The 20,558-nt window shown below is 41.1% G+C and overlaps 2 protein-coding genes across 7 annotated transcripts in view; one reads left to right on the top strand and one right to left on the bottom strand.

Moving 5' to 3' along the window:
• The window catches only part of LOC101484450 (serine/threonine-protein kinase PAK 3), a 49,664-nt gene extending 40,498 nt beyond the window's left edge, over positions 1–9,166 (top strand). For 5 of the 6 annotated variants that reach the window (XM_004563972.5, XM_004563971.4, XM_076889104.1 and 2 more), the window contains 10 exons: positions 529–684; positions 766–940; positions 1,575–1,638; positions 2,651–2,699; positions 3,748–3,860; positions 4,627–4,744; positions 4,926–5,025; positions 5,208–5,404; positions 5,538–5,675; positions 6,344–9,166. In XM_004563972.5, coding sequence (XP_004564029.1) covers positions 529–684; positions 766–940; positions 1,575–1,638; positions 2,651–2,699; positions 3,748–3,860; positions 4,627–4,744; positions 4,926–5,025; positions 5,208–5,404; positions 5,538–5,675; positions 6,344–6,433 — 1,200 coding nt within the window. In that variant the 3' untranslated portion in view covers positions 6,434–9,166. The remainder of the gene's footprint in view (positions 1–528; positions 685–765; positions 941–1,574; positions 1,639–2,650; positions 2,700–3,747; positions 3,861–4,626; positions 4,745–4,925; positions 5,026–5,207; positions 5,405–5,537; positions 5,676–6,343) is intronic. The other variant, XR_013100543.1, reaches the window with a different exon arrangement.
• Positions 9,167–9,178: 12 nt separating this feature from the next.
• On the bottom strand, positions 9,179–19,063 carry LOC101485312 (calpain-5). The gene is made up of 13 exons (XM_004563974.5): positions 18,806–19,063; positions 16,816–16,998; positions 16,537–16,668; positions 15,415–15,623; positions 15,100–15,292; positions 14,825–15,015; positions 13,319–13,396; positions 13,030–13,225; positions 12,813–12,935; positions 10,937–11,139; positions 10,533–10,654; positions 10,300–10,436; positions 9,179–9,812 (listed from the first exon to the last, which is right to left on the bottom strand). Exons 2-13 carry the CDS (start codon positions 16,978–16,980, stop codon positions 9,642–9,644), a joined length of 1,920 nt encoding a protein of 639 aa, XP_004564031.1. The 5' UTR covers positions 16,981–16,998; positions 18,806–19,063; the 3' UTR covers positions 9,179–9,641.
• Positions 19,064–20,558: the final 1,495 nt, after the last annotated feature.

The raw sequence follows: 20,558 nt of genomic DNA, 5'->3' as shown, positions 1-20,558 counted from the left end.
AAATTCATTCTCATGGCACACCTTACCAGTCCCCACAACTCCAAATGCTTCTGATAAACTGCACTGGATGCCACCTCACTCTTCTCTCTTTAGCTCACACCTGACTTATTCTTTCCTTTGCTATTAACTTTTTTTTTTCTGACAATTAATCCTGATTTGTTTTTGCTGCTTTCATGTGAGTGACACTGAAAATTGTTTTGGCTTCATGCTAATCGCAAGCTAACTTAAAATCAGTTTTGAATGCTATCTTTATTAGTCTCGGCGTACTTTTGGCCTTTAGTAATCTGATTATGTATGTATGTTGCACAGAATCATTTTGAACCTGAACTGGCCAAGAATCAGATCCTGCACTTTGGCTGGTTTGGGGTCTACAGACTGTTCACAAATAGCAGTAACAAAGAAAAACTGTAAAAGGAAAAAACAATGGATACGTTTAAGAATCTGCACTTTTCTTTTCATTCTCTTACTTTCATTCACTGGCACATACATCTACATACATCCACACTGACTTCTAACTCTACCCTCCAGGGTGCCAAAACATCAACAACAGAACCCCCGATTGCTCCGCCTGTGTCAGAGGAGGAGGATGAGGAGGAAGAGGAGGAGGAAGAAGAAGAAGACGAAGAGGACGACGACGATGAACTGCCCCCAGTCATTGCCCCTCGACCGGAACACACCAAATCTGTTAGTTGGCATAGTGCGCTTTGCAGAATTGTTGCGCTGTGATACCTCTGCAACTCCTTTGATATCTTGCCTCTCTTGCAGATCTATACGCGCTCCGTCATGGATCCACCAAAGCCTCCCACCCCCGTGAAAGAGGTGCTGACTCCACCGGAGTCACAGGTCCAGCCGGAGAACACGCCCAACACAATGTATCGCCATACCGACCGGCAGAAGAAAAAGTCCAAAATGACGGACGAGGAGATTCTGGAGAGACTCAGTATGTACAGTTACAGCTCCATGTTCTTACGCTCTGCCCTCTCCACACTTCTGTGGATAAATTTAGGAAAGACAGCCTCATCTATTTGCCCAAAATCAGTCGCATTCAATGTCATTGTCAAGCACAAAAATATAAAATATAAACTCCTTTGAGGTTAAAATCTGTATATTCATTATAACAACTCTGAGGATGTGACCATTTGTGTTCGGCACTAGCTAATGCTCTGATGTGTATCTGTGTCGATTTGTGTCAGTGTGTGTGGCCTGAGCTGTGCGCTGTACTGATTTAAAAAGAGAGGCTGAATGTTTGGTTTCCAGTAGCTGTTTTCCATATATTACATCTAGTACACAACCTCTATATTTGGTAGAATAATTCAAAAGAACATGGAATAGTGGATTTCTCCCATCTCTGCAATGCAACTTTAGCTGAAATACCCAGAAAGCTCTGTGTATTAGATGTGAGTGTACATAAGCTCTCTGTGCAGGGTCTGCCTGAAATGAAAGGCCATAAAAACATTTCCTTTTTTTCTTTTTTTGTGTGCCTGTGTGTGTTTGGATGAAGCGTCTCCTGACAGCGTGCACTGACACACACAGTACAGGACAATCATTATATATCTGCTTTCTCTCTGTCTCAGGGAGTATTGTGAGTGTGGGGGATCCCAAAAAGAAGTACACACGCTTCGAGAAAATAGGACAAGGGTAAGTCTTTCCATGATCATCAACCAGCCGTCACAGTTACTGAAATAGAGCAATTTCAGGAACAGCCAGCCTCTGCAGGAGATGGGGAGCTGTAGTGACCACTTCAGGGGGGCAGAGGCAGAGGGGAACTTGGCTGAATTACTGGAAGAAAAATAAGTAGAGAGGAAATGAAAACTCTATCCCGAAAAGGCCAAGAGCCAGATTAGCTCTGCCATTTTGTGTCTCTCCCTTTATCTCTCCTTGTCTTTTGTTCTTTTTAACACTGTGGCTTTCTGTCACTCTCCCTGTACATATGCACAGATAAAAGTGGTGTTGCTGTTATCGGCTCTGACGCGCTCACCTTTTCCATATTGGATCAGGAAGCTTTTATTTAAACAGTAGATGATTGTATATTTATTCTTTGTCAGGCTGACTTAAAATGTGCCTCATTATTCAGAGTTGTACAGGTGTAGCTGACAGCAAGAGACAGAGGGGGAAAAACAAAGCCTCAATTCACAGTGGAGGTTTTTTCTTGTATTACAAGTTATGCTTCCTAATAAGGACAGATTGGCTGCATACCATTCCTTTGAGCAGCTATTGGAAGCAAGTGTGTGTGCTTGTCATTGCTAAGGTTTAAATTAGGAAATCTAGCTCATTAAGAAGAAGAAAAAAAACATCTCTGGCATGAAGTGTGGACTTTTCCCCCTCTATGTTAATTCACAATTTCATAACATCATTAGAATACAACTTAATTTGAGACTTCTCTCCATATCAAAAGAAAAGGAAAAGGGAAATTTGGTCATATTAACACACTACAGTTAGCATCTGCTCATGCAACAGTGCAAAGGTCCAGGAGATAGTGACTCTGAACATGAGATCAGTCTGATGTAATGCAAGTAAAACCTGATTTATATAAGTCTGCCCTCGGGGCTTCTTTGTCACACCTCATATTTTAATCCTGAAGGTCTCTGAATAATGTAAAAAGTCACCACTATTTGCAGTGCTGGTGTAATTTTGATCTTGTGTTTTGCAGAGCGTCCGGGACTGTGTACACTGCCATCGATATAGCAACCGGCCAAGAGGTATAACAGACTGTAAACTGCTCAAAAAATGTAAAGGAACTCTTTATAATCAGAGTACAGCATCAACCCCCAAAACAGGAATCGTTTTACAGGTGGAGGCCACTGACATTTTTCCCTCCTCGTCTTTTCTAACGTTTTTTTTCCCACTAGTGTTGCATTTAGAATGAAGTGATACCTGAACCCTTCATAGGTTGCACGGGTAATCCCCCAGGATGACACATCAGTATGTGCTATTAACAGTCTTAAGAGCATGGAGGAGATTCCTGGACATAGGCAGTTCCAGGATGTAGGCGAGCTGGACAGGGCCGTAGATAGTCCCAAACCTAACAGCTGGACCGGTATCTGCTCCTTTGAGCAAGGAGGAACAGGATGAGCACTGCCAGATCTACAAAATGACCTCCAAAAGGATGCTAGCGTGAATGTCTCTGACCAAAACAATCAGAAACAGACTATATTGTCAGACCCTATGCTGGTGCAGTGGGTCCTGGTTGCCTCCTGGTGCACGACAAAACCCAGCAAGAGTATGCAGGCAATACCTAGATGAATGATCCCACGTTTGCCTGACCTAAATCCAATTGAACACCTCTGGGATGTTATGTTTCAGCCCATTCAATGCTGCCAGGTTGTACCTCAGACTCAGTGATGCCTTGGTCCAGATCTGGGAGATCTCCCGGGACACCTTCGTCTCATTAGGAGTATGCCCCAGTGTTGTCAGGCATGCATACATGCACGTGGGGGGCACACAAACTGTTGAGTAGCATTTTGAGTTTCTGCAGTGACAGTTCAGCAGAATAGATTAGCCTGCCGCATCAGTGTTTCACTTTGATTTTCAGGATCTTTGATTTCAGCCGTCTTTAAGTTGATAATTTCCATTTCCGTCAAACGATGCGGCATCCTTATCCAGCAAGACGTTTTGTTTTTGAAATGTTCCTTTCATTTTTTGAGGAGTTTATTTAACAACATTAACATTCTGTATATTGTTTCTTTTTCCTTACCGAGCCATCGGGGAACTTATTGTACACCCAGTATATCTTGTCTGTTTTCTCAGGTGGCCATTAAGCAGATGAACTTGCAGCAGCAGCCCAAGAAAGAGTTGATCATCAATGAGATCTTGGTGATGAGGGAAAACAAAAACTCCAACATAGTGAACTACCTTGACAGGTTTGATTTCACCTGTAGAGTCACAGAAATAAGTAGAAAGATTTATGCTTCTGTGTTAAATCTACACCGTAGGTGTAATGAGTTAATTATGGTAATTAATTATAGTTGTTAATTTCTTCATTGGACACAGTTAAAGCTTGATGAGCTGAAGAGTCGTAGTGGAGATTTTTTCTTCTTATTCCAGCCTCACGTTCTATGCAGTCACCTGCTTACTACATATATGTTGCTAGTTCCAATAACCAAACATTACACTACAATTTAATATGGATTTACTGTTATTACTTAAGTTTGCAAGTAAACTTACCCAGTGTATAAATATAACTTTGCCAGTAGCAGCTGATCTGTGATCAGAACAAAGTTGATGCAGTTGACTGTAGAGTGATTTTGGCCTAGTGTGTATTATAGTTACCTTAATGACATTGAAAAATCCTCTCAGCCTTCTTTTCTTCCTCATCTCCTCCTCTTTCTTGCTGTTCTTCTTCTAATGGTGGTCTCATTTCATCTTAAGACATTACTGACACCTAGTGTTGTAAAACCGTATAAGCATTCAGCAAGGGCACTCAGCTCATGCAGCTTTCGAGCATCTGTTCCACTCGGCTCCTTTTTTCTTTTGCTTTATGTCCCTTTGTCCACAGCTAGCGGTAACGTGCTTTAGCTCTTGCTTCTTGTCGTAGACTGCTCTGTCATCTCATTTTCTGGGCAAGGCTTGAGACTCGATTTGCCAAAGAAATATTAAATATGTGTTTCTCACTTTCTCTTTTATTAGTTACCTGGTAGGAGATGAGCTTTGGGTGGTGATGGAGTATTTGGCTGGAGGCTCGCTGACAGATGTAGTGACTGAGACCTGCATGGACGAAGGCCAGATTGCAGCAGTCTGCAGAGAGGTAAGAAGCCAAGTTTAGATCAGCAGTACTGCCAGATGACCCTAATATTAAGGTGGACTCATGTAGACAAGTTTACGCATTTTACCCAGCCTAGAGAAAAGGACCGTCTACGTCTAAATTTTTCCTGAACACGGACTTTCTTTCGTAGGTGAAGTTAGTAATGGGTTTTTTTTCTCTTCAGTGTCTGCAAGCTTTGGACTTTCTACACTCCAATCAAGTTATCCATAGAGATATAAAAAGTGACAACATCCTCTTAGGGATGGATGGATCTGTGAAGCTGAGTAAGCATTTATTCATTTTATTCAATAAACTTTGGCTTTGGTGAGGAGTATGATCAGGTTTAGAGACACTGTGTTGTGTTAAATGAAAGACTGCTGGGATCAAATAAAAAGAATAGAAATGCACGACTCAATGTTAAAACACCCTTGCGTCTCTCTGTCTCCCTCTCTCTCACTTCCTGCAGCCGACTTCGGCTTCTGCGCTCAGATCACTCCCGAGCAAAACAAGCGCAGCACGATGGTGGGAACGCCCTACTGGATGGCACCAGAGGTGGTGACTCGGAAAGCGTACGGCCCGAAAGTGGACATCTGGTCTCTGGGAATCATGGCGATAGAGATGGTGGAAGGAGAACCACCTTATCTGAATGAGAATCCACTCAGGGTAAGAGACAAAGCACAGCCACAACACGGAGGCTCAGTAGCCGTCTATGGTTCTTACAGTTTACGTGGAGATAAAATATTCGTATGTCTTTTTTCTGCGGTCCTTGCATGTTTGACTGCGATCATCTTTCCAGGCGCTCTACCTGATCGCAACCAACGGGACTCCAGAGCTGCAGAATCCAGAGAGACTATCATCTGTGTTCAGAGACTTCCTCAACCGCTGTCTGGAGATGGATGTGGACCGCAGAGGTTCTGCCAAGGAGTTGCTCCAGGTAAAAACAGAGACTTGAGAAATAAACAGTATGTAGACACGCTACCATCTGCTGCACTTTGACGAATATATCCAACTATGTGAGTGATGTGGTGTAAACGAGCCATAATTCTTACTACTGCACAAAACCAAATTGAGCTCAAAGTGTTGCATTTTGGCGTTCATCATCTTGTTCTTTTAACAAAATTATCTTTTTGGATAGGCAGGTCATGTACTAGGTTATCAACTTTTGTTAGTTACCCTGGAAACTGGATAATGATTCTTGGATAATGATAATAATAATTTCTCTCACCCCAACCGGTCGCAGCATATGGCTGCCCCTCCCTGAGCCTGGTTCTGCCGGAGGTTTCTTCCTGTTAAAAGGGAGTTTTTCCTTCCCACTGTCGCCGAAGTGCTTGCTCATAGGGGGTCATATGATTGTTGGGTTTTTTTCCTCTGAATGTATTATTGCAGGGTCTACCTTACAATATAAAGTGCCTTGAGGCAACTGTTGTTGTAATTTGGCGCTATATAAACAAAACTGAATTGAATAGAATAATATGATTCTAAGCGTACTATATTAAATCTACTCTTATGCTTGTTTTAATAATCATAACTGTATTTTTATGATATTGCAACACTCTTTGGATTCATAGGTACATTTTAAAAAATGATTTTTTGCATTTTCAGCATTCTTTCCTCAAGTTGGCGAAGCCTCTATCCAGCCTGACGCCCCTGATTGTAGCTGCAAAGGAAGCCATAAAGAACAGCAGTCGCTAAGGATGTGCTCTCTGTCCGCACCCGAGGCTGGAGCCCCGCCTGCGATGAGTGCTTTCATCACATCCAGGGGCTTGGGTGTATGGGTGTATGGGGGGCGGGTGACGTGACAGTGACAGCACAAGGAGGGGTTTGTGTGACTTACAGTGACAGCACAAGGACAAAAGACCCCCAGGCCTCAAATGTAGGATGGACATCTGGCCTTGCAGCGTCTCGGCCCATGCTGCTGAAAAGACCTTGTCTCCCCGTTTACTCCTCCAGCACTCTGTACATGTAGAGCAGTCTATCACAAGTGTGTGTGAGTGTGTGGGTGTGTTGGCCTGCGTGCGCGTATACAAACTGTGCACATTTCTTTGTGTCGTACGTCCTGTTTGGGAGGCGGTTGCTTCCCAAACCGAAAAAAAAAAAACCATGAGAAAATTGAAAAGAAAGCGTGCTCATTTTCAAGAAGAGGCTCCAAGAGCGACGAGGAGAGACAAAAAAACTAAACTTGAAGAGCCTGAATTTCCTTCCCTGGCAAGCTTTAGGCTTGATTATCCCTCCTCCAGTCCTTCCCTTCATGGTGCACCATCGGGCCACACCTGCACCTGCAGGGACTGGCTGATGTGAGAGCGTGATTCTGGACCCAGCCTTTGCCTGCATGACTACGGCTCTGTGGAAAAAACATAGCTACTCCTCTGCAGACTGTCACATCTCAAGGTGGAATATTTTTGCATTTTCTGTGTGTCTGTGTGTGTGTTTGTAAATGCGTGTAGTAGGGGTGCCACTACAGGGGAAAAAGTCAGGAATAATTTCACATGACCTATGCCAGCTTTAAACACCCTTTATTAATCCATTTCATATCGGTGAAGAGTTGGAGTTGGCGACGGTTGCCTGAAGTTTTGGCTGTTTCCTGTTGCAGACACACATGATCACTGATGCCAGAGCCAGAGCTGTGTGCTTGAGATGTTTATATTATGGAGATCTGTCATTTACTCATCCTAGAAGATGGTCATCTACAGTAAGTTGGAGGTCCAGCACCACACTCAATCACACCCAAGGATGCCCCAAGAATCACAGTGTCCTTAGTCAAAATACACCCAACAAACAAATGCTGTGAACAAAAAATATCTTTATCCAATTGAAACTGACAAACACGACATAAAGGGAAAGTACTTCAAATGCATGTGTTGTGTCCAATGAGCCACTGACCACCAGCTGCCCCTCCTTCCTTCCCTCCTTCCTTCCGTCCTTCCTTCTTCCTTTTTGTACTTATGATGCTGCTCATTCATTCTTTTTTCCCCCCTCATTTAATTGGATGTTATGCAAATTCTTTCTGTGATATTTACATTTTATCACCTTGTGGGTGTGCGTCAGATCAAAAAGAGGGGGATGTTATCAAGGGAGTGAAGCAGGAAGCAGGGAGTGCCATTTTACGATTGTACCTTGCCCTATAGCGCTGAAAACCCTAGCCGAGGTTCACATTGATCGCCATCATTCCTTCCATACTGGGTTTGCTTAAACTCACTCCTCTGTACAGAAGTTTAGATTTTGTGTCTGTATTTGCTGCCTTCATTGGACATTTCCCATGTAGCATCCCCCCCCCCCCCCCCGTGTGTGTGTGCGTGCGTGAGTGTGTGTGTGTTAGGGGGCTACCTCAATCTGCACTAGAAGATGCCTCACTCGTGTTGTCCACCTTGACTTTGAGGTGCAGGGTAGCTGCTTAGTCATATTGTACCTCCACTGTCCAGCGCAGAAGATGGAGTGACGTGAGACAGGAGGAAGCAACAGAATCCATGCATGTAAAACAAACTATACACTGTATGTCATCTTCAGATAGGTTAAGATTGTTAGGATATGTATGTATGTATGTAAATACGACGGGAACCCCCACTTTTTTTTCATAACTATGTAACTTAAAACGACAATATTCAGGTTGCTCTGTGGTATGTATCAATAATTGTTTTGCACCCTGGAAATAGAAGAGAAAAAAAGAGAGAAAAGCAAACACACAAACGCCGTCTCTGCACTCCTGGATCCACCTCTCCTGTTTGGGCTTTATAGGACACTCCTTCATCCGGACAGAGAGCCGATGAATGCAGCACTCTGTGTGCGGGCCCACACAGTCTGTCCTGAATACCACTGCTGAGTGTTTGTGCGTGTGTGTGCGTGTGTGAGTGCGCGTGGTAGGTGTGGGTGGCCTGTTAGGAAGCTTCGCCAGCCCTGGGACATCTGGCCTCTGCCCCATGTACAGGTCTGAACTATGAGCACAAAGGTGAATTTCGGGACGAGAGACACCGCCGACGTGCCCCCTTTTCTGTGGTTGCTCCTGTACATTCCTATCTTCTGAATGTGTAAACCTGTACACGTGGTGTGAAAATTCCTCTATTAATGTCTATCAAGAGAATGGAACAAAGACAAAAAATGTTACTTTTTAAATTATTATCTTTATTATTATTATGATTATTATTACTACTACTCTTATTATTGTCTAGCTTTGTAAAACTGCTGATCCATCTGGCATACCTCAGCAGGCCTTCCCCCATCTTTGGAAAAGGACAAATGAGTGAAGGGGAAATGAGGTTTTGGATAAACTATTTTTAATTGTGGTTGAAGCAATAGACTTTTTGAACTTTGAATTGTGCATGGCTGTGTCTTGAGTGTCCAAAAAACAAAAAAAAAAACTGAAGGAAAAAAAAACAACAAAATATTGCAGTTTGGGAACTGGACTGAAATAAAAAGAGGAAGAAAACCAGAGTCGTAGCAGTGTTTGGTCTTAGGATTTCTTTTAATTTTTGTTCCATTGAGGATTTTCTTAGTACTCATGAGAACGAACCATGATTGTAAACTGCTGGAGGAAAGAAACGGAAGAGGAATGCATACGTGTAACACCAGGTGTAGCATGTAACACGTTACTCTGCAAAAAGGCGACTGTACAGGCCGCGATCTTGGTAACTGTGAGGCCTGAAGGACAAATACTGCCATGTTTCTCACAGTGTCGTATCAGAATAATCGGGGTTACAAACACATCAAAATAAAAACTTTATATATAAATTATAAAAGCATGAATTAAAAAAAAAGAAGATCAAAAGTAACGAAAAGGGAGAGATTTTCAGTTTGTCCCATAATTCCCTGCTCACATAAATTCACCTTCATACAAATGCATCCCGCTGCTGGTTTTGATGCTTGTCAAATAAGTCAAAGCTGAGAAAGGATTCAGCCCTCTCTCCGGTCATATGGCAGTCAGCTGAACCGAGGTGACGATCCTTAGGCCGATGGTGCCGGGCATCTGCCGTCTTTGATCTGTGAGCTGAAGCCTCTGAGGTTCGGTGGGGTCGTTCACTGACCCGGACAACACGACTTGGCCCATAAATTCATCCTTCACTGCGTTGCTGTTCCACACCTGAGGAGAAACAGTCAGTTTGAAATATATTTATCTCCACACTCTAAAATGTAATGGCAAAACAAATGTTTTCACTCATTAAACAGATTAGGAATTTAAGATTTGCACACGCAGGATGAGACTTGGTCCAATATGCAAATTAGGCTAGTGGTGTAAAAAAAATGTATTGTTGTTGTTTTGGCTTTTATGAGCAGAGACGGCACTTAGTTTACATTTGATGCAGAATTGTGTGTAAGACTTCAGGTAAATTGAAAGTTTATTCACTGTTAAAAGCTGGGAAATTTGTTTTCTTATGCTCTTGAAGCCTTTTACAAACTCTTTAATGAAAACTTTACAGTCTTTGAGATTAAAATAACGCTGATCTCTGAAAAGCACACATGTCTGAGAGACATAGTTTCAACCGGACAGAGGTGAGAAATCCCTTTGCTCCACCAGTCACTGAGAATAATTCCATTAAGCAGGACTAATGAGATAGACTGCATATTACCTGCACAGTTATGGGCTTGCTCAGCTTTTTCCTGTAGAAAACACCGCTAGTTGCAAACTCTGGGTTTAAGGTGTCCTTGTGGATGGTGGATTTGACTGACTTGCCCTCACATGATATGATCACGTAGGGGTCTGCACCTGCGTGAAAGAGAACCAGATTTGGTGGATTAAAGACTCATCACGCTGAACAGAAGTGTTATAGCAGGAAGTTTAACTTGTGGAAAGTCTTCTAACCTCCTGTGCGGTCCTGATTCTGCAGCCCCTCAGCTGAATGTACATAGACATGAGTCACAGCTTGTGGGTAACCAATGATTGAACTCCAGCATTTTACCTGAGGCTTGTCCACTGTCAGCTCCCTGTGAGAGTAGAGAAGAGTTAAGAGTTGGCAATGTGGCCAAATAAAATATTTGGCCAAGAAAAGCAATAGAAGTTACTGTAAATCACATTTAAATGGTCCCTATTTCCCAAAACACTAATTTGAATGTTTTCTTGGACTAAAAACGTACAAACAGCTGCCATGTCAGTCACTTTCCCAGATAAGTGCGTTATTTTTGGAGTTATTGATATTACATTTTTGTCTGACAAACTCAGCTACACACTGTTGTTGGCTTGACCTCACATCTACGGCACTGTCCTACCTGCAGCCGGACTCCACATCAGTGAAAACCCGGAGCATGAAATCGCCCATCGTAAAAGGCTGGAAGGTGGTGGGGAAGATGACATATCGGCCCTGAGTCAGACTGATCCTCATGAACACTGTCCGAGCATTGATGTAGGTTGACGTATTTACACACTTTTGGGTCAGGATGTCATGTAAACGGTACTTCCTGTTCAGCTCCACCTAGAAAAGAATTTGATATTTTGTGAGCATAATTTACCAAAATCCTGTGCAACACAGTTTGGAGCTACTTCAATAAATTTCAAAGGAAATGCGATTACAAGTGACACATGAAAATATCACCTAAGAAGCATATAGTACGCTCGAAATGAATGCAGCTTGACATACAGGGTGAGCTTGACTGCAAGCTTAGCTTGCAAAAACAATTGATCAAAATAATACGACGTAGCAAAAATATACAAGATTACATAAATTACGTCTACTATACAAACAAATCTGGGTAGCAGAATTTCATTTTTCCCTGTTTAATTTATAGCCATCTTACTTAAAGGTGACTTGAACTCTAATGAACTGCACTTTTTACTGCATGAAGGAGCAAAACCTTCCGCTCCACCGCAGTCAGCTGCATCAGTATAGCAGCAATCCGAAAAAGTACCTGGGCAGAAAAATGACTTTTAAACTGCATTTTGCTAATTTTGTACTTAATTAAACTACATTTGAATTCGTGCCAGAGTCAACGAATACATGTTCTTCTTGTTCATCATAAACTTTAATTGATGCCTTTAAACGGCGTAGTAAAGAGAAGTGGAAAAGAGTTTTCTGCCTCCTGGTGGCACAAAATAGAAACAATAATTGAATTTTAACACGCGCATTACTGTGTTGAAATTTTATGGTGCTGATATTCATTCCTGTCCAGAGTTTTGGCAGCACTTCTATCAGCGTGATAATAGTGCACAGTGTGTGTCTGAACTTTGCCATGTCTCTGTCAACTAAAGTCTCATTACAGGAAATGGGCCGTCAGTTTTGTCACACTGGGTTTCATGGTCTCATTTAAAGGTGACAATCTAATCGCAACATGCAGGACAACATCAAGTTTTAAACCCGTTTCTGAAACACACCCCAGGTTGTAGTGATCGGCACTTATTGTATCTTGTGTCTGTTTCAGAACTCAGTGTATCCATGTATTTCATACTTTTCAGCTTTTTTTTTGGCCTGGTTATGATTTAGCAGACATAACACGTGAGTCCTAAATAATCCCTGCACACTGCTGCACAAGAACACAGGCATCCGAGCCGTCTGAAATCATCACAAAGATTTGAGTTTGGTGTTCGGTTCCACGCTGCTTTTCAGCCTGAAGCAATCACAGAAAGTATGTGGTACCTTTTTGTGTTTAATCATTTATGGTTCAGGCTGCTGAAATGGTCTGTTTTGGTTCTGATAAAACACTCAAGGGGTGTAAGTTGTTGGAAAAAACAAACTTATCACTGTTTGGTCATTAAATGAGAAGAGAAAGTCAATTCAAGCCAGATTTTTTTGACCAAAGTGATGCAGGATGGGGTGAAAAGGCTTTGCTTTTGACCAAAATAAACTGAACTTTGATTAATGTTTTCATTCCAGACAAGAATAATGAGCCGTTCACTAAATGTGGGCCTGCACCGTATTATTATCCCTCATTTCTAGTCCTGCATATTGAGACAATTTGACACATTTTCTTTAGACTTTAAACATTTACAATAGCTGTGAAGCTGTGAAGAAAGTCCCCTCAAACTCAGCACACACAGCAGACATTATTCTGACAAATGAGTATGACATGTTTGGCTATATTTTAAGCATTTCACATCTCCCACAAACACAGTCTTTCCCACATATGGAAGGGTTACATGACACTGTGATACCTTAAAGATGCCAAAGCCAATGGTAAGGTTTTCTCCATGACCTTGAGGTCTGTGGATTTTCATGTCTCTCTGTTGCAACGAGATGAGGACCTCATCAGTCTCCTTTGTCACATCAAATAAATACTGCAAAAGAAGTTGAAATGGAGTCATCACAGATGTGTACACATACATGAACAGAGGCGATGTAAGGAGAGAGGTCATCCAGAGCCTGCTGTACCTGTGGGTTCTGCAGGAATGTCCGTTTGTGGTTAGCACAGCCCCCACAGCGGTTTAGAAGTGGGTCAGCATTTTTGGACCAGCTGCCAAAGTGCACGTACTCATTCCAAGTCTTATGGACGCTAATCAATGAAGTATTTATGACACGGCACACGTCTGCATCAGTGAAGAACTTGCACCAGTCTGTAAATGACATCCTGAAGATTTGAACAGAATCTATTATTAAAATCTGGAAAAGTGGGATAAACTGTCCTGAAATAGTGCTGTGATTGAGGAAATTCATCACTTACCAGAACTCTCCATCATCTTCCACTGTGATGCCAAGCTTATGCCTCTCTGTGTCACCAACCTTTGCCCATTCCTCAGAACTGGCAAACAAGAATAAAGCAAGGAAGAATGTTTAATGCGCTTACAAACAGCGCACAGATCAAAAGACATTTTTTCATTTTTGGACAATTGCCTGTCTGAGCCAGTAGCAAAAGTTTCCACAGAGACTTTGTAACACTGAAAAAATAAAAATACCTGAAACTCCTTTTATAGATCTCTGTAAAAGTCTGTAAATAGTTCAATCTAAAATGCTGTAACATCCCCGAGTATTAGCCAACAACTTGCCCTAACATTAAATTACATTACAAATTTAATTTACAGACAGATGGAGGTTTTGCCATGAAGAAGTCATTATTTGGCATTATTAGGCTCAGTCATTGTAATTCATTATTATCAGGCTCTCCCAAAAACTCCCTAAAAATGCTTTAGTTGATCCAAAATGCTGCAGTGAGAGTACTGACACAGACTAGAAATAGAGAGTGTATTTGTCCCACATTGGCTTCTCTTCACTGGTTCTCTGTTAAATAAAGAATCAATTAATTCAATTAATTCAATTAATTAATCTTCTCCTGTTATACAAGGCTTGAATAATTATTCTCCATCTTATCCTAAAGACCTTGCATTAGTGTATACCCCATTAGAGCACTTTGCTTTCAGACTGGGGGCTTACTTGGGGTCTCTCAGGTATTTAAAAGTAAAATGGGAGGAGGAGCCTTCACGCCACTGTGGAACCAGCTCCCAGTTTGGACTCAAGAGACAGACACCCTCTCTACTTTTAAGATTAGTATTGAAACTTTCCTTTTTGATAAAGAATTGTTAGATTATTCTGTTATTATATGTTACCTTATATATGTAATCAAAGTAGTTGAATTAGAATACTGCTGTAGATCACATTATACCCTTTAATATAGAGTGTGTGAGCTGTATGTAGTTTAGTTCTCGTTATACTTTTGAGTTAACAGAACATATTCACATATTAGTTCATTAGATAAATGTGCATCACTCTGTATCCTTGATCTGCTGGGAATGTGTTACACTGTTTTCTTGACATGCTTAATTGTTGAATCATGAAGAGAAGGTTGTAAGCAGGTTGTCCCAAAGCAGGTTGTGAGCATTGATACACCGAGTATTGTCCCTCCTTCAGCCCAAAGATTCAAAGAATTGGGAGATTTCAACAGAATATAGATAAGGCTGGGTCTGACTGTTAGGGTCTTTATGGCTTCTTCATCTTCTGATGTAAAGTGCCTTGAGGCATCTGTTGTGATTTGCTACATAAATAAAATCAAATGTGATTGAACTATTTGAACCAACAAACCACGGCTCTGTTTTCCATATGAATCCAAAAAACACAAAAACAAGTTTGTAAGGCAGACAGCGTTCCATTTAAAAAGGCTTTTTTTGGCACAGTGTCTGCTGAAATCAGAACACATAGCAAAGACAAAATTAACTATAACAAGCTTCCTGCTCACCTGTCACTCCAGGCTCCTTTCCATTCAATCTTACCCCAGGGGTTTCTCATACGGATCAGAGGAATGGTTTCATTCTTGAAGTAGGCCAGCAGCCCATGACCCAAACGAACCCTCTTCACTGCAGTTACTGAGTACGCATGGCCTTTCACGAGCCCGTTTATCATCTTGAGCTCAATTTCATGAGGCTGTGCCTGTAATATTTTGCAAACAATTACTATCGGCATGTTTAAAGTGCTTAAAACACAAAGACGTGTATATTCAGAAACAGCACAGACCCTGATGGAGCAGCTTATGATTCCTCCTCGGTCGTACACCTTCAGCAGGTCATCAAAAAGCTTGTCTTGTTTTCCTTGGTCCTTATAAAATTGCCCTTCTTCTAGGCTGATGGCTTCAGATACAGCTCCACTGAAATCCACCACAGCATCACCAGTGTTTCCGCCCTCAAGGGACTGATAGCAGCCAGAGAGCCTGGGCACAGATGGTGTAAGAAATGCAGAAGTTTAGTTCAAAGCATTATAAATGCAGACGGGACCTAAAACTAAACCAAGTAAGAGTCTCCCCCCCAATCAGGCTATTTAAAGTATACTGACTTTGCATAGGCCTTTTCCAGCAGAGCACTCCAGAATTCGTTGGGGTCTTTCGAGTGGCAGTAGATGAGTTCTTCATTGATCGTAGGGAGTCGGTCATCGACCACCACGTCGATCCACTCACCAAAGATCCAGAACTGAAAGTGGAAGATTCCTGCGTAGTTCTCGGGGTGTTTGTCATCCCACTCCTGCTCCTTCCAGTCAGGAATCACCTGATTTGGCATGCGACATCACCCAAAATGAAATGTGCCCACAACAGATAGATTTGAACAAAATCACCAAAACATAAACATACTATAGTTTAGTATACACTATAACGAGTTCAACAAAACCCTTTAAATTACATCTTTGCTCATAAAGCGCTGAGTGCACGCAGAATTCAGACAAAAGATCTGCAGTTCTACACAGTATAGTGGAAGCATGCCTATTTAGTTCACATTATCTCATGACCAATACATGCAGGTGTTGTAGTGTTTTATGTGTGTTATAAAATCAAACGTTTGCAGTGGATGGAACATACATAACGCTGTAATAAAGAATTGGCCATTAAGTTCTCTAGTTGTACCAACCCCAGGGATTTGAGAACATATAATGTGGAGTGGGTAAGACAAAATAAGTGACATAGAATGCATAGCTGATGTATCCTCACACTTTCAGTTTTTCTTCCTCTGCTCATTTCTTGCAACTAAAATGTGGAAAAAAGGTGAAAGATTTCTACAAAGGACTAAAACTTTTTGGTTGACATTTATTCTCCATCGCTAAGCCCCTCCAGTTCCTCTTCAGGTTTCCCTCTTTTCCCTCTTCTTCTTTGATTTGTATTTTATTTAAGAAAAAAAGATAAACCCAATACAGTCAAGTTTCACAGACAATTTTCTAAATAGCTGAATTTTGTATCTCTCAGGTTTCATAGTCCCTTTGCCCTTAGTTATTAGCAAAGTTACAGTACAATATAATATGTTTGTCTGCCAGATATATTGAATATATCCATGGGAGAACTTCCTTCCTGAAACGAATACCCTGCTGCTATAGTTACAGTATTTAAGTTTTATTAATGTACAGTTATCAACTTTAACGCACCAACTCCTCGACACCCACATTAAGAATAAAGCAACAAAGTTAACACACCTTCTGCCAGAGCTTTGGCTTCAAGGCCAGACAAGAGCAGGCTGCAACAAACCAGCAGTTTCCCACAACTCCCTGGTTCAAATCATGGGAGCTGATGCCCTCAACAAACAGATGAGGTTTTTTACTTATCTCCTACAACAGAGAAAATAACATGACAGACTGTTAAGACTTTAACAGTATTGAAAAAAAGTATAATTATAGGTTTAGTTTTTTCCTTTTCTTACATGCTGTCTTAAAAACAAACATGTGGCTTGATGGATATTAGCCTTGGCCACTTACCGCAGGTCGTTTCCACTTTACCCTACCAGGAGGTGGTTTGTTATAATAGAGTGAAGCGTTGGTGGCTGGAAACTCTGGATCCTCAAACAGCGTCTTGTTCCTGATGCAGTCATTCTTCAGGTCAGCGTAGTGCTGTTTTTTGTACGGCTTCACCGAGGAGACCATCGTGCTGAAGCCTCACAGCTGCAGATCGATGAGAGACACCAGACATTTTCAGACTATGTAAAGGAGGAGGTCCCAAAGCTGATCGCTATTGGGCAAATCCAGCTGAAACTGTTCTCGTAAATCTCAGCGTTGTTTCATTGCCAGATCATAGCAGACTGACCTTTGACCCAAAGTCCCTTGAGACAGTCTAGGTTTACTGATGAGCATACGATGTTTACATAGCAATATGCAACTTTCTTATTAACTATATTCTAAAACAGGAAATGAAAACTTTACAGTTAGAACACAGATTAAAAAAATGAAACATTTGATGTAAAGGGATTTTTAATCATCTGACGAGCTGCAGTTTTCTGATTGAATCAAGTGTTTTACACTGATTTAGATCCATCAATAGTGTTTGAAATCTTAAGAGAAAGTAAATAAAAATACATCACATATCATTCAAAGATCAACAGCAGTGACAATATTTGTGGCCAAAAGACTTTATGTAAACTGGCACGTATTGTGAGAATAATATTAATTATATTAAGGCTACATTTTACTTTGTGACAGAGGGAGTGATCATCATCACAGCTGTTTTCTCCAGGGAATGACTCTTGAACTCTTCGTCCCACTCATGTCAACTTCTGAGTGCTGTGTTTAGTCAGCATGAGCCAAAATAATTAGTTTTGATAAAGCTTGATATTTCATTTTTGCCATGAATAACACACCACAGTGTACCAAATATCCTTTACTGGAAGCAACAAGCATTGAATTAAGAAACACTTTGTAACTGTTTCTTTATAAAATCAAACAAGTTAAAAAAAAAACAGGGCAGGACAGGACAGGAAAAATGATTTAGAGTGTGCACAGATCTAGCAGACAGACAGAAAGAATCGAGCTAACTCCAAAACGTAAAGAATGAGAATTTTCAGATTTTTCTATAAAGTTCAAAATCATTACAGATAACTCATTGAAGACAAGAAAACATATCTGCACTATACCTCTCAGACGGCAGGTGTGCACCTATAACTTCCTGGTCAACAACAAGGAAGTTTCCAGGTGTTGTACTTGCCTGTGTCTGAGAGCCACACCCCGGTTGTTATTGTTCTTACTGCACTGGATCTTATCGCCTTGGCATTTTACTGTTTGACCCGAATACTTTGTGATGTCATGACTCCCAGATTTCTGAAATGGATTAATAAATCATTCTGTGTCTGTGGGTAAGGGAGTACACAGAGTTGTTGGTGAGTTTGTGCTTGTGTGACTGTTATCGGTTTGAGAGTTCTTGGCTAAAGCGCTCAGACAGGCTATTTTTGGTTGGTTATTCCATTTACTCTTTTTTTTTAAAGGAATATAAGTGTTTACATGATGAAAACATTTGTTTCTCAACAGCACTTTGCAAGATTATGTCTCATACTGTCCTTTTAATCTGTATAATAAGTGAATGGCAGTTGACATTCCCCCCATATCCGGCATATCTGCCGGCACGTGACAGTGTTGTTAGAGATACAGTTCAGTGTTTTAGTTTCATACCACAAAACCCCCCCAAAAACTAAAGCATTTTATAGTCTGAGTTTATGCTGATTTGTGCCTGGGTAAATGTAATTATTATATTGTTGTAAAAATTACTTTTAAATGGTATCAGTGTGTTACACAGTAAAAATGGCTGCTGGCCAAAACAAAGATAAATCTGAGCCATTCAGTAAAAAAAAAACAAAAAAACAAAAACAAAAAAAAAACCCAGATGCAGTAAATCCCATGAATCCACAGTAAACCACATATACTTGTTGAATGTTAAAACTGAAAGCACTTAAGTGCTTAAAATCTTAAGAGCAACACTCACCTGTCGTCTTGTCCTTGCAGTGATGGGCTCAAACACATCCAATCGTCCCGTGGGGGCTCCTGTGAGAGCTGTTTAAAGATCAGTCCCAAACTCGACACTGCAAGTTGTCCGGTCCTTTCATAAAGTGTGCAATCTGGTTTATCTTTTTTTCAGAACTAGATGCCGTTTCTTGAGTTTTAACTTGTAGCACCGAGCGCTTCCGTAAAGAGTAACACATAACACAGTGCCTGAGAACTGGTCTGACGAGCACCTCTGCAGCAGGAGGTGTTAGGCTGACATGGTGATTGGAAGGTGGGAGGGACGGTGGGAGACTGAAACTGAATACTTTCGGTACTACCACCCAGCCCCACTAAGGTGCAGCAAGTATGAACCTGCCCTGTTTTTTCCTTAAACATTAAAACTTAGATTTAACAAACATCCAAACACTGTGTCTCCGTGATGTAGTGTTGCATATCTCTGCTAAGAAACAAAAAAAACAACAACTTGCATTATTGTTCTTTAACTTTTACCATGTCTAATTGAATAAACATAACTAATAAGCCATATGTTATCCTTGCACTTTAAGTGAACTGTGGTAATAGGACAAACTGGCAGGCACTGAGTGTTCTGGGCTTAAAAAGCACAAGAAACACTTTGACTTCCCCTGACTGAGAAAAATCTTGAGTGGCTAAATCCAGGCTCGAAACTGAGGAAAAACTGAGCCAACATTAATAAGGTAAATCCACGAAGGAGTAAAGGAGACAGGCCAAAAAAGAAACTGAACAGATTTTCAAAATAACAATAAATCATCTGGATTAGCTGTGATATGAGAAAATACCAAACATGAGTTTCTGATGTGATAGATAACGAGAATGAGTGTATCAGTGAGCAGGGTGATATCTAGACACACACCATATGACATGAGATTGTTTGAAAAGAAGGAAACACTTCCTGTGGTAGAAACGGGGGGGCCAGATCGACGCTGTCATAACTTAAATAGTGAAGATTTTAATGAGCGCCGTCTCATGGTTTCTTCAGTAAATGAGTCACGAGGTCAGCGCTGTCAAAGCCCTCTTCCTCGTGGGAATGTATAACCGTCAGATATAAACATTTGTTTGCCACAGAAAACACGCATGCGAGGGTGGAGTAATCACAGAAGTGTAGTTACATATCACCACTTAAAGGAGAGATTTAAATTGATCTGTTTTATCTACATCATATTTACATTGTGTCATAAAATTGGAAAAATAAAGCCAGTGAGAAATAATCCTTTCTGGAACGTTTTCACAGGTTCTGTGAAAACTTAAGTACACCCGATGACTCAGCAGCTTGTAGAACCACCTCAAGCAGGGATGGATGTGGAGCTTTACTAAATGACGTGTCCTTTGTGGTGTCACAGAGGATGATGTTATGCCAATTACAAACTAAGATGGACAAACCGTCACACCCTCTCCGTGACGTGCTGGACGGTCACAGGAGCACATTCTGCAAACGACTCATTCTATTGCAATGCACTACAGAAGCTTACAGGAAATCATTCCTACCTGTTATACAGCTCCCCCTCTAAGGTAGCTGCACTGTTTTTGCTTTCAGTATCTTGTATATATTGAAAGAGAAAATATATGGATATTGTGTGTTGTTCAACTTTGGAGCATTTATTTAGACACTTTCCCCCCCATCTTATATTTTAATTAAGTCTGTGTAACAAAGGGAATGATGGAAGGGATTAGTGATGTATTATTTTCTGTATGACTATCAGTCTCTAACGTCACTG

Source organism: Maylandia zebra, linkage group LG10 (genome assembly GCF_041146795.1).
Source record: "Maylandia zebra isolate NMK-2024a linkage group LG10, Mzebra_GT3a, whole genome shotgun sequence".
NCBI classification, from domain to species: domain Eukaryota; kingdom Metazoa; phylum Chordata; class Actinopteri; order Cichliformes; family Cichlidae; genus Maylandia; species Maylandia zebra.
The sequence above is the reverse complement of the archived record's forward strand: the minus strand, read 5'-3'. Positions and strand labels throughout refer to the sequence as shown.

Excerpts from the sequence above, each read along its gene's own strand:
- LOC101485312 (XM_004563974.5), bottom strand. The coding sequence starts at position 16,980 with ATGGTCTCCTCGGTGAAGCCGTACAAAAAACAGCACTACGCTGACCTG. Across the intron at positions 15,624-16,536 it reads AGCCAAAGCTCTGGCAGAAG|GTGATTCCTGACTGGAAGGA; the intron begins GTGTGTTAACTT and ends ATGCCAAATCAG. Across the intron at positions 15,016-15,099 it reads TCATAAGCTGCTCCATCAGG|GCACAGCCTCATGAAATTGA; the intron begins GTCTGTGCTGTT and ends AAAATATTACAG.